This window comes from Pipra filicauda, unplaced genomic scaffold, assembly GCF_003945595.2.
Source record: "Pipra filicauda isolate LSUMZ 115617 unplaced genomic scaffold, ASM394559v2 scaffold126_size2276778_pilon, whole genome shotgun sequence".
Lineage (NCBI taxonomy): Eukaryota > Metazoa > Chordata > Aves > Passeriformes > Pipridae > Pipra > Pipra filicauda.
In genome coordinates, this window is record NW_024103729.1 from 2222528 (window position 1) to 2239946 (window position 17419).

The window sequence follows — 17419 nt, forward strand, 5'->3', positions numbered from 1 at the left end:
ATGCTTGCAGTCTTAAGTGGACTGAATTGAGTCACAATTATGGTTGTCTGGACTAGAAGAGAGAATGTTTTATTATTCTCCCTTTAAGGAGTCTATTTGAAGACTGTACTTTGAGGGGTTTTTTTACCTTTATCAACTTATACCTTTGACTTCAAGAACAAACATTAAAGCATGCTCTGAAACAGTGTGTTAGCCAAGCCTCTCTGTTACTCTCATGTTCTTGGTGCTTTGCAATGTAAGAGTATCCTAAAGCTGAGGCCTGTAGCTACTCTAGGGATTATTCTTTATGCATCTCTGTTGGTACTACTTTCAAAGGCACCACCACTTTTTTTTTTCTGCAACAAATTCAAGGCAAGTAAAAATGGCAGATTATTCTGGTTTATCCACTTGTCCATTTTGTGATATGTGTGATGCTCTTCTGTCTTGTCATTGGCATGGTTCGATGCTTGCTTCCCCTTGGAATTTTAAAATGCAGATGATAGTCTATTGCTAATCTGCTAATACAGTTGATCAAATTTAAGCCGCAGGAATAGTCTGAGATAGAGCTTTTCCCTGATGGAATACACGTGTGTGGTCTCATGTTCTGTTGCTGATAACTGTCCAGCCATTTGAACCTCTTTACAAGCCATGCCTAAACTATTACAAAGAACTTGTAAAATTCTTTTATGGACCAAACAGCTACGTGTGTCAGACCTCTGGTGTTACTGAGACTGGGGCTTTACAACTCCTCGTGTATCCTGAAGGATGTCAGCAGAAACTTTTAATGTTTTGGCTACTGTAGCCTGTCACCTCTGCTTGCCCAAATCCATAGACAGAACAGGCAAAATAACTGAAGTACAGAACTGCTATCTGACAGTTCCATTTCTGTCTAATGACTGTTCTTTTTTCTTTCAAGGAAGATCTCAGTTCTAAAATGCGACTGTAAACACTCTATTCTTTGCATTCCTCCAGATTTCTTTAAAAATTGTGAGATTTCATGGCATTTTTGGTTCTCCAGTGTAAAATGCTTATTAGCACTGTCTCTGTTCTAAGAGATAGATTCTGCATCTCGTATGGTGGTGGATTGTGTGCAAAGGCAGATTGAAGAAATGAGACAGGTGTTGAGATGAAGCTGTTGAATCCAAAGAATTTGGGTGGATTGCTTGGTGTGACAGAGTTGCTTTTGCACCAAGCCATGCCAGGAAGTGGAGCACTGTAGTAGTGTTTAGAACAGACAGTACTCATCATCCTGCCTCAAGTTCTAAAGGGGAGCACTTACTCCTTGTTGTTTCATTTTATAGTTGGAGCAGCTCTTGTGTGGCAGCAAAACAGACACTTGGGATGCAAAGACCTTAATGGAATGTTGCAGGCCTGATCACGGTTATACACATGACAGGTAACGTGGGGTTGGTCTTGTTCAAACAAACAAACAAACAAAAAAAACCAAAAAGCCAAAACCAGTAGAAAATATGTATTTAAATAACTTTGATATATTGTTATTCAAGCTAAAGGAATTATATAAAATTTATTTGAAAATATTTATACTGCACTGAATATGAATCTGATGCAATTATTCTAATGATAAACAAAGCAATGTCATCTTGGTTCTTTTCCCTCCTCAGTCGAGCAGTGAAGTATCTGTTTGAAATTCTCAGTAGTTTTGACAGTGAGCAGCAAAGACTGTTTCTTCAGTTTGTGACGGGGAGCCCCAGACTGCCCGTAGGAGGTAGGTTTTCCTTATTACATCTTGCTATATATGAAATCACTATTAATAATGCATTTCAGAGTAAGTGGATTACTTCAGTGTAGGAAAAAAGTTATTAGAGGTTCATACTGGTTTGACATTTCTAATTTCAGAGGTGACTGGGTAGACTTCAGGTATAATTTTCATAATCTTTGTGTTAATCTCATGATACTTTATTCATTTGACTCTCCAGGTTTAATTTGCTACCAGAAAACCTAGGGCAAAAAATAGTTTGAAATTTAAACAAAACTAAAAGCTCCTAATACTGTATTTCTTGGCTAGAGGTGCATTAAGTTATGTCAACAAAATGATGCATTGCTACCTGGAAACAATAATCTCTTTCCTAGAAAGGAGACAATACTAGCATAGTATTAATTTTATTCACTTTCTCCCCCTTTTGAATTTCAGAATTCAGGTGAGAGGCAGGGAGGAAAACAGAGGAATTTGCTGTCTTTGCTAGGGACCATTGTAGAATACACATTTTACTGTATTCTCAGCTGAACCCTTGGCAAGTAAAACCAGAATTTATGCATCTGTTCCATTACTTACATTCTTTGGGATGTGGGGGGAAGAGTTGACTTTTTTTTTCAAGTATTTAAAGTATGTTTTTAGAGCTCTTTTATGGAGAGATGGCACAGACAGAATTGAAGGTTAGGAGTATAAAAACCTTAGCTGGAGTAAAAACAAATAAGGTATTACAGTCATAGATAATTCCTCAGAATCTTAAAACAAAGCCAACAAAGTCTTTAAGATATTATGATTGGAATAGGGTTTTTACATATACAGACCACAATTAAAAGTAGAGTGGATTCATCTAACTTATTTCTTTTTTTAAATTCATCTTGGAAATCTAATCTACAGACAGGATTTCAGGTATTTTTTAGGTGGCTGCGTGGCCTTATTAAGCCATATCCCAGAGCTGTAAATGTGGAGCTGAAGTTCAGCTGTGCCGTGTGTGCTGCTGTCACTGATAGATGTCTGCAGTGTCAGCTGTGGGTTTTCAAGAGGAGCAACCTCATTCTGACTGTGTTTTCTCATTCCCAGGTTTTCGAAGTTTGAACCCTCCCCTGACGATTGTACGCAAGACTTTTGAGTCTACAGAGAATCCAGATGATTTCTTACCCTCAGTAATGACTTGTGTGAACTATCTCAAATTGCCGGACTATTCAACTATTGAGATAATGCGTGAAAAACTCTTGATAGCTGCAAGAGAAGGGCAGCAGTCATTCCATCTTTCCTGATCACAATGAAAAATGCAATGTCTGCCTGTTACAGCAAAAGAGAAACTCATGATTCTTTTCTAAATATATCACCTGAGTCAAGGAAACGTGTTACGCCTTCTTGTTGTAGAAAAACGGCTTGCAGATTATAAACAAAGACACTTGGTTGATATTCATTAAAAGCCCCTATGGACTTAAAGTGATCAGGCCCTAAAAGTTGTTGTGACAAGGTTTCTTTAGCAAGTTCTTGTTTAAATTATCATTTATTTGATGAGTGAAGTTTTTAACTTGCTTTGCTGTGTGAAATTTAAAAAGGGATGTTTTTCCAGGCTGGAACAATAAATGTCGCTGTGCAGTTTAATACTGGGCTGTGTGTATCCATCTAGCTAAGTCTGAAGTTTTTCCTCCAAAGACAACTTTTGTACATAAGTACAGAAATTAAAACACAACATGTATTTGACGAATCTAGTTTAGTAGACTAGTTCTGTGTACCCTCACCTGCCTCTAATTTTACCCATCCTCATGTATTGTCTGATGTGCAATTCACTTGGTTCTTTTTGTGTGCAACATTCAACAATTGTTATGTTTTGGTTAGCATGGGCATTTAACTGCTCCGTGCCTCTTTCTCTGATTAAGATAATTTAAATTTTACTGAAATCAAATATATATTGTCAATATAATTCAGCCTTTGTAACTAGGTAGAACCTTTCTTATAGCATAGTTTTACTGTAGTGGTAGGTTATAATGGTGACAGTCGTTACCAGTCGGCGCTCCAGAGCTGTTTACACAGTGATTCAGGCAGCAAAAGCCTCTTACTGGAGGCGAGGAAGAATTATTTCTTTCATGTAGTTGAAGTCCAACAGCTTGGGCTGGCCAGTGTGTATTGTGGTATGGCCAGAGCATTTCCAATTGATGTAAAGTTTTTTAAAAGACAAATTAGTTGTTCCATTCCCTGTTTGAGTAAACAGTTTTCTTGTTCTTGATCTAAGTTCATGATTAATTTTGTAGTTTTTTCTTCTTTTTTTTTTCTTTTTTTTTTTTCTTCCCCCCCAGTGCTAGCTTGGAACAAGCAGTTCAGCCTTTGTCTTTTGACACAGATAAAGCACCTGTAAGCAATGCTCTGTCCAACTGTTTTATGTGCTGATTTCTCAAATCTGCAATAATTTACTTCATCAGGTTAATGTTTTTACCTGAATATAAATAAAAAAGTTTGCTTCACCTTTTTGTTCATAGTTTTGTACTGTATGCCTAAAGCTCAATTGTGTAAATTACTGTAATGCAAGTAAATCATCCTAAATCTACTTGGCTAACAACCTGCAACTTATGGATGATTTACTACTAAAACAAGACCTTTTAAAGACCTCCAACTCAGAGGGAAATTTTTTCCTTTCTATGGGTTCAAAAAACGGGCAATTACAAATATTCCTGAGATGTACCTGCTACACAGTTAATCTCTATGAAAATGTGATAGTTAATGACTTTTATTCAACTTTGAGAAATCAAAATTCATTTCAGTGCTTAGACATTGTTAAATCCTGGCTAATCAGGCTAGTGTTTCCCCTAAACTAACAAGTTTTCTTTTGTCTAGCTGAAGAACTTGTACTTCCAGAACATGTAACGGACATTCTTCCAGTGAACATTCACAGAATTACATGTGGTTGCTCATACCAGTGCCACTGCAATGTAATACAGATCTGTCATGAGCACGAGTAGAACGTGAAATCCTTGCACAAAGAACCTGATAACTGAACAGTTTTTCCTACTCTTAAACCTGACCGAAGGCGCTTCACACTGTACATACAATAATGGTAGCGCACAGTGCGGCATAGCTTTCATTCAACTTCAAGGCAGTGTTTAAACTATGGACTGGTGTTTCAATTGTTCTGATAACTTGATCAAACTGAGCACAAACAAGTGTTTATAGTGTGTGGATAGCAATTTGTTCATTTTCTAAGGTTCTATATTTTAAAAAAAAAACTGACTTGTGTAAAAAAAAAAAGAAAAAAGCTAATATTTTGTATTAAAATATCATGTGTATTGATATTTTTTTTTACCCATGTTGTCTCCCTCTAGAATCTGGCTTTCATCGACCTTGAAATTTTGAGGAGCTTTCAAATTTGATATATAGCCTTTGTGTAACTTTCAGTGGGAAAATAAGTTGTTGGTTACCTATTTAAAAAGGAAGGAAAAAAAGAGTACCTGTGGTGATGATTTTGGTTGTTCTGGCTGTCATTTTCAGCACAGAGTAAGGATTTAGTTGGCCTGAAAAGTGAATGAAACCCTTTTGGGGACACTTCTTTTTTTCATACCAGGGGCAGCTTTTAATGTATTAGAAAGCAAGTTAGTAAATGAAAAGAATAAACTGAAGAGTCACAGTTCACATGGCTGCAGTACTTTCCTGCAAACAAATGTATCTAGGAGCAATCAAGACAAGGGGAGGGGTGGGGAAAGATGTTAGGGATTCCTCCTTTTCAGGAACTTTGGATTAAGGGAAAAGCTCACTAAAATCAATCCCAGGTGTTTGCAGATGCCAGCTGAGGGCTCTGTAGCCCTCAGAAGAACACATAGTCATCTTAGTACTGCACTGCTTTGTATACCTTTATAAGGTATAAGAAAGGGTACAGTGAGAAGTCTTATCTTTTAAAATAGATGCATTTTTTTAACATGGTAAGTTCAACTGGTTTTAGAGAACACCACCAGTTACTGTTTTGGGTGAGTTTCATGTCCTTTTAAATTAAGAAGAGCAGCAAAAAATCATTCACGGATGTAAGTGCCATCTAAGCACTTATAGCTGCTACTGAACTTGTGCAGTAATTTTATTTTTGTTATATGTTGGCTTTATACCAGAATCTCTTGTTTAGGGAATGCTTTAGTATCCCATCTGACATGAATTTAGTTACACTGCTGCTTCATATTCTGTAGGAAGATGCACAAGAATTAATTCCAGCTATGTGTAAAACCCCCGTGCCATTGCCAAACTTAATTGGATATTCAAGTTTCCATATGCAGACTGCTTGCAAAATTGAATTGCTCAGATTCTTTCCCCTCAACCATGTGTCTTATTTTCTTCTATCTTCTTTTCTTTGCTGAGCTGTCCTCCATTGAGAAGGTGGGTGCCTGAGGGCAGGGACTGGTGAAATTCCAAGTGTCTGCATCACTTGGGCCCTCTCTTTTGGCCACTGCTGGAGATGGGTCTGTCCCACCTGTTTTCACCAACCTGTCTGCACATGAGTAATGCCAGTGCCCGTCCTCTGAGCAGCCTGAACCTCTGCAGGGGGCTTTCTAGCAGGAAAGAAAAGTCCACCTGACATGAGGGGTAATGCCTTGGTTTTAATATGAACGTGCCTCCCCCAGGCCAAAACTCTTTTCTGTAGCTAAAGGTGTTGGCAGAATGGAGAATAATGAAAAGCTTTGCTGAAATGGATTAGAATAAAAAGTTTAGAAGGGGAGGCAAAATCTTGCTGATGGTCGAGCCTTTTCAGGGCTTGCCCTTTCTTTCTCTTATTTTTCTTTCCTAGTCTCTTGATGGCTTGAACTGGAACAGCTCTGTATTATGTGATCTGTTCCAGTGATTATGCAGGAATTTCACAGCTGTGTGTTCCCAATTGCATTGTGTTTTCAGAGCTTTCCTCAGATGAGTGTAGGTGGTTGCCCCCAGAGTAGGAGTAGTTGCCCCACCCCAGTGCACCAGCAGCAGCTGCAGTCACAGTGTTTGATCAGAATGTTTGGTGCATGTTTATCCAGCAGGTAGGAAACAACTTACATAAAAGCTCTGCTGCCTGTGACAGAGAGTGAATGGCTCGAGGAATAACTGATGCCTTTAGAGAAATATGGTGTCCTTGTCTCCTGGTGCTGAAGTGTGTGTGTGTATTGATCAGGTATTGAGCTGCTTCGGGGGTGGAGGGAGGAGCAGACCTTGGGTCTCTTCCTTTGTTGTGTGTTCTGGGGAATAATGAAATCTTGGACAGTAAATGGGAGAAGTAAACAGAGGGGAAATAGTCACGGCACATCCAGTACTTTCAAGGCACTAGATTAAAGTTTCTGATAGCTCAAGAACTAGTTTGGCAGCAACTTCTGGAAACCTGGTTCAAAGAAGAAAAAAAAAAAAAGTAAAGAAAACCCCAAGAAAATGCAACAACAACAACAACAAAAATAAAAAATACCCAAACCCCAAACAAAGCCCAAACCACCCTAGAAGTAATAGGAGACATGAAAGTGTCCCCCTCTCCTTCCACCAGCCTCCCCGGAGGTGGGAGGAATTCCCAACTCCTGTGGTATTTTCCTGTATATAGGGAGGGTACTGACCAGTTTGAGCTGTAAGCAGCATGTTGGGGTAGAGCAACACGTGTGTTGTGGGTTGGGCTTTTCTTTGGTCTCATCTGTCTCTGTCCTGTTCCTCCTCCTGCTCCCCCTTTAGTATTAGGCTGTGGCAATTGCTGAGACCCTGTAAAGGACAAAAGTAAGTAAGCCTGGGGGAAAATGTGAGACAGCAACCACCCCACCCTGTTGTCTGAGAACAGGAAGAGGTGGAGGAAGGAGGGTTCACATTGTAAAGGTAAGCTAGCACAATGTATGTTCTTACACAATCTATTTTCTTACACACTGAAAGCCAAGGCAAGTTGATGCTATGAGATACTTTAATGCAGTTATCCCGTATCAACAGCTATTTCCCAAATTATTTTACACTTCCTTTAGCTGTTTCCCGTAGTTTGTGCTATACTTTTCAAAAAAAAAAAAAAGGCAGTATTTAATCTTTATGCCTTTACTTTGTAGCTTGTTATGCTTAATTTACTGGAAGTACTGATGTTACTAATCATTCAGAAAGGTTTCCCACAGTTTTGATATTTCTTTGGTGTGCAGAGAACCAACCCTTGTTCTGGGACACTGAAAGTATAAGTGCTACTCAAAAGGGAGAAAAAATCGCTTTAAAACTGTAATCAAACAGCAAAATTATTCCACTTTTAGTTCTAAGTTAGGTTCTAAGAGTGGCAATTTCAGCTTATGGCCAGCAGTACTGGCTACTTCTGCTGGACCAGGTATTAGTTAAAGGGAGAAGTGTCTCGAGAGGAGCTGTGCTGGAAAGGGCTGAGCCCTGGGTCAGTGCTGTGCCCTGGCAGCAAGGGAGCAGCAGCATCCCACGCTGCAGTAACAGGAGCACAGCTGGTGAATCAAGGGAAGGGATTATTCCCCTTAGCTTCACATCCCCAGAGCAGGGATTGTGCAGTCTCCCCGACTGGGTAAATCTGTTTGTTTCACTGAAACGTGTTACAATTCTCAAATGAGCTGTGGTTAGAATTGAAAATCAGAACTGTTTGCAGGCATTTACTGATGGCTGAGCATCAAACAAAGCTGATATGCATCTTAGTCTTACACTGTTTTGTGCTACATCAGTCCCATCAATTTAAATAAATTCAGTGGAAGAAGTTTATATGCAGAGAGAAAGGTTTTCTAAATTTTCTGATAAAATAAATAGAAATGATAAGGGTCTTTGCAGCTGCAGATTATGAGCAGCCTCCACTTCAGAGAATTCTGCTTCAACTGGCTGAAAATTGCAGGCCTTAATTACTTCTACTTTTCTTAAAGGGTTTCAATTTTCAAAAGTTTTTCTGGCATCTTATTCTGTTTTTAATATTGAATGAATTGGCATTTATCTGTGATCAGAAACTGTTCTGTCTCTCTGTTCATCTCTGCCCCAGCAGGTAGCTGGTCATTTCCAATTTCTTCCAGAGTCAGGAGTTAACATGATTTGACAGGAATTATGGAGATGCCATAATTCCACATACAGGGTTTTCTAGAAATAGCAGCTTTCACAGGTATTAAGAAAACCCAGCATCCTGAAAACTGCCCTGAAATGGAAAGATAGGTAGAATTAGGAGTATGACATGGACAAAATAGGAAAAAGTTCTATTCCTATCCCATATGTGGAATTTGAACAAGTACTGCTGAGGTGAGTGACCACAGCAATGCTGTGTATGTCCATGGTGATGCTCAAGGTGTTTATGGTCATGTCACATAACTAAGCTTCTGCTTTAATGTGTTAGTGCAAAATTTTAGTGAGACATTCCTGCACAATGCATTTTCTACCAAAAGCTCATTGTGCAGTTTACAGATTAATGTAACCTTGATCCTGTGAAGTGTATGGGCAAAGGAACAGAGAGTAAGATGCTGTTTGGGATCAGATGCCCAAATCCAGCTGTCAGTAACATTTGACATTGTTGTTTAAAGCTTTTGGAGGCCTGATTTTGAGTTGATAGAGATCCTGTATGTCTACGACAACATAAAAAGGTGTAGCAGTTACCAGGCCGTTGAAATCAAGTAGGATTTGTGTGTCAGTTATTTCATCAGAGCCATTTATGGTTCCACCAAGCAGTCTTTTTAAATGAGTTTTCATAGAAAAATGTTTGTCTTAAGAATGACAGTGGAAAAAAAAATTATGGGGCTTAAAACTATAAAGACAGCCTGTTGTAGGAGGAATACTTGCTTCACAACCTAACAAAGGTGACACTCACTCAGCAGCATCTCCCTCTCCTCCAGCAGCATTGATCTCTTCCATAACACTTTCAAAAGTAAGACATCAGTACTGCACAAGAGAAGTTGCTTTAGGTAGGCAGAGTGGACAGCTTTACAACTCCTTCAGCCTGAATGTGGAAGCAATGTTAGTAATAGAATAGGGGGAGAGACAGTACAATACCAACTTCATATAGCTATACATTGCTTTTGTCTTCTCTTATCCTTGTTATTGTTGCTACATACATTATATATTACAATTAGTGTCCCCATTCTTAGTTTCCTGTTTTTCTCCTTTTATAGCTTATTTTTCAGTAATCTTGCACTAAACCACATTTAACTACTTTCTTCATATTAACGATTTAATGGTTTTATCCTTCTGTGCTGCAGCAGACTGTTTCTGACCAAATTCCAGTCCTGATGTTTCATATCTGTAAGTCCAAAATAAGGCTTTTAATCATTCTTCCAAGAGATATCCTTTTTTTTTTTTTTTTTTAATACAACCATCCCCCATGTCAGCCTGGCCTCAAAAATAGATTCTTGCATCCATACTGGATCTGAATGTGCTGATGCTTTGTGCTGAGCAGGTCCTCTCCCATCCACATACATCATTCAATGGATATATCAGCTCCATTATGTAACTGGCATTTTTGTTTAGGTTTTCATGTTTTTTTACTAGTAAAGATAATTTTGCTTATTCCCATTCAGGGGACAGATACACAGACTGTGGCTTGGCTTATGTCAATCATTTCTTCTCTCCATTTGTATTTCTTAGTTCCCTTTCCTCCACCACAATAAAGTTCTTGTCTTCCAATGCTTCAAAAAAGAGCTGCTGTTCCCTCTCCCGTTTATCTTGCACCTGAACGTTTTCTCAGGTTGCCTCAAGCACTCTAAAATTAATCTTGGAAAAGCTTCTTTGCCACAACGTTTGCTCCAGAAATGATCATGAAAAATGACAATTGCCATTTATGCTTATGGCTTGTTGTGATGGTTAATGTTGTGTCATTATTCCCCTCGTGCTGTGCAGTTTTTCTGTAGTGCCTGACCCTGCCCTCTCTTGTGCTTTAATTGTAAGCAAAAGTGGGGAGGTTTTTTCGGTCCTTTCTCTGTACAGCATTAAACAGAACATGGTTACAAGAACAGTGTCTCAAAACTAATGCACAATCTGGAAATAAAAGCAAAAAATTACCAGCTGCCAGAGACTTACTTTTTAATCTTATGTGAAAAAATAAAAAACTGAATCTAGCTATTAAACTTTAATTTGATTGTTATCTAAGGGAAATAATAGCAATAATTTTTAGCTTTTAAATAATTCTCAAATGGAATTAGGCAATTCTGCTTAGTTAGTTGTCCATGTAAACACTCTTATCAAAGATGATATGGCTTTTTCTGTTATTTCTTTTAGGAGTCCTACCTATTTGATTCTTAATCATGAAAATGCATCTCTTCACACCTGAATCCATGTGAAGATCAGAATAATATATGACACTATGTAATAATGTCTTTTACACTTCATGTTGTGATCATATGGCTTCAAAAGGTATTAAGAAGTCTAGGCTATATTTGCTTTGTATTACACAGTTTCAGCAAAACAGCTTTCCAAAGGGTGAATCTGCACCTCTCATTCAGTTTTTATAGTAAAATTAATCTCAGTGCAATGTAATCTTCTCACTTGGCCAAGGCTATTTATGAAGTTTACTGGAAAATTCAAGTTAAGCACTCCTCTCCAGAGGTTGCCTGATTTTTCATTTGTTGGAGCTTTGTTTAAGTGCATGCCTTTGCCCTCCAGAGCCGTGGGGATGAGGTATTTTGCCTTTGCTGACAGGAGGCATTGCAGCACGGATGTGCTCTGTGCCGCTGCTTTTCTAAACACTGGAGTGTTTTCCAGAGACTGAGTTACAGCACCTCTGCACAGAGCTGAACCTGTCAAAAGGGATGGCACAGATTGTTTCTGCAATAATCTTTTACTGAAATAATAATAATAAGTACTTAATATCTTGCCTCTTTGACTATGGAGAGTAGAAAAAAAATCATGTGTCAGTGGAAAACCAGACACCATGTGAACTATCCCTTGCTCTGCATGCAATCAAAGATAGCACTTTGGTTTTCAAGTTCACAGTTTATGTATCTTTGTTTAAAAATGTTCAGTGAACTCTTAAATACCAGTAATTCAGTTCCTTTTGGGTTTTATAATTGCACTTTTTTTTTCCCCTCAGAATTGATAATTGCTGAGGAAAGGAGCAATTTTTAAGTGATCAACACTTTGACACTTCCTTCTGCAAACCCAACCAGCCATCCTGCCAAAAGCAAAAGCTGCATTTATAGAGGTACTACCTAATGCAAAAGTGCCAGTCTGCCTGATAGGGTAATTTGTAACACTAAGTGTGTGTGCTAGATGTTGAGCTAATTAGCCGTGTGTCTTTGAGGGAGCATGCCAATTTTTTATGACACAGATTTCTCATTATTTGAGCAAAAATAGGGACTTCAATGTGTGTATCTCTACCCTGGAGAATCCTGTAAGCATATTCCTTGAGGTTGACAGGCACACAAACACTTTAAATCAAAAAACAAAAAAGAAAAAAGCTGTAAAGCTCAATGTGGAATGTAGATGAGTGATTCTGCATTTTCTATTTTGAATTATTGACTTGTTAAATTGTATAAGAGCATGAACTTTATAGCCACTTATGCAACTAAGCAAGAAGACATTAAGAAAAACAAACAATTTGCAATTGCTCTGTTTTTTGAACTAGACAGTAGTGTGGGATTAATAGCTGTCACTGCTGCATTGATACAAAAATGTCTGGTGTGTAGCCATAAAGATGAAAGTAAACTACTGAATGTTTTTAGTGCTGTAGATTTCTATAATTTCATCATAATTTCAGAAACATAAAATTTATTCACTACAACTAAAAATAAAGGGAGTAATTCCACCCATTAGTGCATTATATAGGATCTGCCAGCCTGAAAAGAAGCCAGGTTGGTATATTCAAGTCACTCCCTAAGATTTGATAACATAAAATAAATAAGAGGTTCTTTGTGTGGGAGGCTTAATGAAAATTGGTCCAGAGCTGTTTTACAATATTACCATTTAGTTTTCAAAAGGTTTAAGAAACAGTGGATACAATATACAACAGGCTGTCATTAACTCTGAACTCTGAGTGTGGACTGCATGGAGTGCCAGTGCACATCCACTGCCTCTGCAAACAGCACCGATTCCTTGAATCTCTTGAGTCTCCTTTTCCCTAACTTTGAATTGATGTTGACACCACACAATGCACAGTGCCCCCCTTTTTCATGACAATGACAATGATACTGGCTTCATTGTTTTCCCATAAACATACAATATTTATTCCTAATTTTTACAGAATTTAGCACCTGATTGTTTTCTCTAGCAAGGTTTAGCAGTGTGTAAATCAGTAGTTCAGAGTTAAAGGATGAGTTTTGTCTTTACCATTGCCTTTCTGCAGATGTTAGCCAAGAATCCAACTTGTTGGTTAGATGTTTTAATAGTTTAAGATCTGGGCTGGAGCTTGAGCTGTAAAATTTGGATAAAATCACTTCCTCACTTCAGGAGAGCAGTGAGGAGGTGGTGAATCCTGATCAGCACTCAGTTAACTGGGAGCCTGAAGATTCAACCTGTAAAGGAATCAAGATATTTTGTGGATCCACATTTATTAAAATAGGTGCATACATCTCTTATTTGAAATAAATGCTTAGGGAGAGAATGAGATTGAAAAGACAATCCTGGACTCAGCCATTGTCTACTGCTTATAAAGACATGTAAAAGAACATAGAAGATAGAAAAAGAGTGATATTTATCTGTGAATTTGAATTCTAGTGAGGGTGATATTACTGAGTAATAATAAACTGAAAAACTTGAAAAGAAATGAATAGCTGAAAAAGAAGATTTGAAAGAAAAATTTCATGAAAGGAAAAACCTGACACATACTTGAGTTATGTATTTGCTGGGAAATTTTGTGTTGAAATTAAAAAAATAGTAGGCAGTTCTATTTGGCTTTTTTTTACTGCTGGCTGCTCCTTGAGAATCCCAAGTACTGCCATTTTGTGTCTACAAACCAAACTAAAGCATCACCTTTTTGTTTACTGCTCAGGAAGAATAACAAATATTAAGAATAGCAAATATTAACCTTGAAACATCTAAGTAAATTACCTTGTGATTTTTTTAGGGGAGGCGAAGAGGTAGGGCAAGGTGTCCCTGGATATTTTATTTATCTCTCTCCTCTGTACAGCTTCTAATGTGTAAGATTCACTAGTCAACCCAAATATAGATGTCATGTCCTCTACCATATTCACCTTGAAATTCATAGAAACAGAGTCATTTAGTTACTGGATAAAAAATAAATTTTCTTCAGATATATTACCTCCTTGAAGTTTTTGTGGTGCAATACTTGTTTGATACAAGTTCTGACAGCTGTCATATTAAGCATATTACTTGAATTACTGAAACATCTATGTAAATTCTAGCATAAAGATTTAAGGTAAGCTCCACAGAAGTTAATTCAGACTTGGTATAAATATGCAGAATTTTACCATATATAGTTCACTTAAAGGTAGGTCCAGATCAGTTTTTTCATAAGACAAATTTATCATTTTATGAAGTACAGTAATATTTGCTGTGGTGTCCCACAGCATGGTGATAAAAAATATTGTAAGAGTATAAAAAGCTCATCTTTACTGTAAGGGGTCTATGAGCAAATTATGTGTACAGCTTTTTGGTGAAAGGTGCAGTAGCTTTCTTAGATATTGAGAAGATCTTTCTTAGACAGCTGACAGTCATTTTGTTTTGGGAAACATCTATACTGTATATATTTAATTCCACTGTGCTAAAAGTATAAATAAGAACCACACAGGTTGATAAAAGTTCCTGTGAACCAAACAAACAAGTGAAGATGTGGGAGGTGCCACCACTCCAGAATTGCCACTGACAAACAGGCACCATGAATATTCACAGCACAGTGGTTTTGTGCTCCCTAATAGAATAGTTTAACTTCTGCTCTATGGATTTTGTCTTAAAACATGATTTAAGAATTTATGGTTCCTGCAATGAAGAACGTTTCTGTACCCAGGCTGGCAGCTCTCTCTTGGTACTGGTTGTATCAACACCTCCCCGCTGGCAGCGCAGCTCCCCCGTGCAGCAGACATTAAATAACGTGTACTTTCACTGCCATCAGGGGTGAACAAACCAGCGTGATTATCACCAGCTTCCTATAGCAAAGTTAGCAAACAAAAAGAAGAAAACATGTAAGCTTCAAACAGCTTAATAAAGGGGAGCAAGGTAAAACAAATGTAAATGCAAGAGCTGGAGAGAAAGCAGAGAAATTCCTGCTCATTGTCAGGGAGCAGGGTGTGTGTCAGTCTGTGCTGAGATAAAAGAAAAATAGCAATTATTCAGGTACACATGAAAATAAAGCAACACTTCCCCCTTACCCACCTACAACAGTGAGTTATGTGCTTTTTTAAATTTTTGTCTCTGTTCAGACCCTTGAACTATCTTTCTCCTGTAGCCAAAACCTGCCCTCACAAACCCACAGACAAAATAAGTTCCAGTGTGAAACACCTGAGCCTGTTCCTTCCAAGGTGTGTACTCTCCTGAATTTTGTGGGCTACTTACATGATTAAATACGTACTCCAGTATTTGGATAAATGGAGGTGTGGGTCATTCCAACAGTTACATTAAATAATTTCTATTCCAGCAAACTCTATGTGCTTGGAAAAAGGAAGTTAAATACATGTAGCAAACATTTTAAGTAAATGCATCTTAAGCTGTATGAAACACAATGTTAAATAAACAGTAACAGTTTCTGTGATTCCAGCAATGATTTTCAAAGGGATTTAGCTTTAATTTTGGCTGCTGTTCAATATGGGATTGGGAAGATAATGTGCATTTTTGGAAATTTTACTTCAGTTGCATGAATGGGACCCTTCTGAAATTTCTCAAATGACGCTAAAATCCCAGTCCTTGTGGTAGTTTAAAACTTTAACTCCTGAGATGCTGTACAGCAGGCACAAGCTGAGGGAGAGATGAGGAAAATGTTGTTTCTGTACTCTGCAAACCAGTAGCATAGAGATGTGATTTCAGGCTGACCCAAAACAAGAAACAGAAAAGAATCACAGTCCAGGCACTGTTCAGAAAAGGCTCAACACGGTAACTTTCTCATCTAAAGTAACTCCTATGGTAATAAGGAAAAATGTAAGTGATAGTTAATGGTTTTAAAGGAATTAATCAATATTTGAAAACATCATTGTTGTTATGGGAGATATTTAAAGCATGTAACTTTCTCTTAGGAAATCAGAGAGATTTTTGTTCCTCACTAAATATTTAATCAGAACAGATAAAAAAAATCTGTTCAAAATCTCCTTCAAGCCACTGGAGGATGAGTACTTCCCCATCCAAATAAATAGTTAAGCTGTAGTGTAGCTTATCTAAGCCACACTAATAAGCTATTAGACTGGTAATACAATTCAAATCCTAGCAAGTGTAAATTAGGCAGACAGCTTGAATCCTTATTGAATACTAAGATTAGTAATTTGTTTATGGAAAGCTGACTATAAAATTATTTAAACTATGCATATTGGAACATTAATATGCATAAAAAGGAACAGCATTTCAAAAAATCACTAGCTAATTAGGTAAGCATAATATTTTCTGTTTTAAGGTTAAATATTTCCTTATGAAAATGGCAATTATAATGCAAACATTGCTTACTTATTCTGTAAAATGCTAAGGAAACTGTGATATAGGTATGTACAATCTGACCCAGAGCACTGTGTTATGACCTGTTCTGTTGGCTGTGTTGGTTGACCCAGCTTATTTTTAAAGTTGTCCTTTTCTGCAAACACCGGGCTGCTCCACCAAGAGAATTCATTGTCTGGTCTGGCTGTCAGTCTTGAAACCATCTTTTCCAATACTTACCTAAGATATCTTACTACTAAAAAGCTTCAGCTTCAGGCCAGAATTATTGAAGCCTCTGGGGGTACAAGAACAACTGGAAAGCAGGGTCACTACATAACCATCTGTGCAGGCCTCCTCTTTGTTATGAAGGTTGGTCAGCTGGTCTACACAATCAGCATCAGCCAGAAGAGCTTGAACAGGAAGAAAGATGGGTTGGGTCAGAGAGTAGAATGTTTTTTTCAGATTGTCTGGTTCTGATGATTGTTCTGTAAGATGTTTAGAGAACTGGCCAAAGCTTGTTATTAACAACTATCTTTGACACCCTGTGTCGATGGGTGAAGTCTGAGGAGCCGGGAAAGGGACAAACATTGTTATTGAGAAGGAGGACAAGAGAGAATTACAGCCCTGCTGCTTTAACATCGCAGCAGCCTGGGATATATACAAGTTATTTCAGAGCACTTGAAAGATAACAAGGAGACAAGTTGCAGCCTCTGTGGACTTACAGAGAACAAATCATGTCAGATGTAAATGGGGTCGGTTTGGAGGCGGTCACTGCAGCGCTCGGGCGGCAGCAGAGGGAGCCGGAGCGGCACCGAACGGGGCTGGGGGATGGAGGGGCAGCCACAGATGCCGGGAACGGGGCTGGTGGGGTTGGAGGAGCAGCGGCAGCTGCCGGGAACGGGGCTGGGGGGATGGAGGATGGAGGATGCAGGGACGGAGTATCGTGGCCAGGCTGCTGGAGCCCCTGATGAATTTTCAGTTCAATCAGCATCATCAGTTATTTCTGCTCGTGAGAGGGCTTCTGGCCCTATGTGAGGTGTGAAGGTTTATGAAAACCGTAGCCAGCAATCCTCCTGTACCCTGCGATAGTTATGACAAATTCACTTCAGTTTTGCAGAGGCAAATGAATAGAAGGCTGGAGAATGGGGGGGTATCTTCCTGCTGCCCACTGTTGATTTACGGACCCTGTATCTTAGTTCTAATATGAGTGATTAAAAATGCCCAGAAGACTAGCAAAATATAAATCGATTTTTAAAAATCAGCCACAGATAACCT

The 17419-nt window shown here is 38.3% G+C and overlaps 1 protein-coding gene across 7 annotated transcripts in view; it reads left to right on the forward strand.

Annotated features, from left to right (window-relative positions):
* Window positions 1-4161, forward strand: part of TRIP12 (thyroid hormone receptor interactor 12) — an 80433-nt gene extending 76272 nt beyond the window's left edge. For 6 of the 7 annotated variants that reach the window (XM_039389863.1, XM_027739145.2, XM_027739203.2 and 3 more), the window contains 3 exons: window positions 1281-1375; window positions 1602-1705; window positions 2768-4161. In XM_039389863.1, the coding sequence (XP_039245797.1) occupies window positions 1281-1375; window positions 1602-1705; window positions 2768-2964 (396 nt within the window). In that variant the 3' untranslated portion in view covers window positions 2965-4161. Of the gene's footprint in view, window positions 1-1280; window positions 1376-1601; window positions 1706-2131; window positions 2747-2767 lie in introns of those variants that run through there. The other variant, XM_039389882.1, reaches the window with a different exon arrangement.
* The last annotated feature ends 13258 nt before the right edge of the window (window positions 4162-17419 follow it).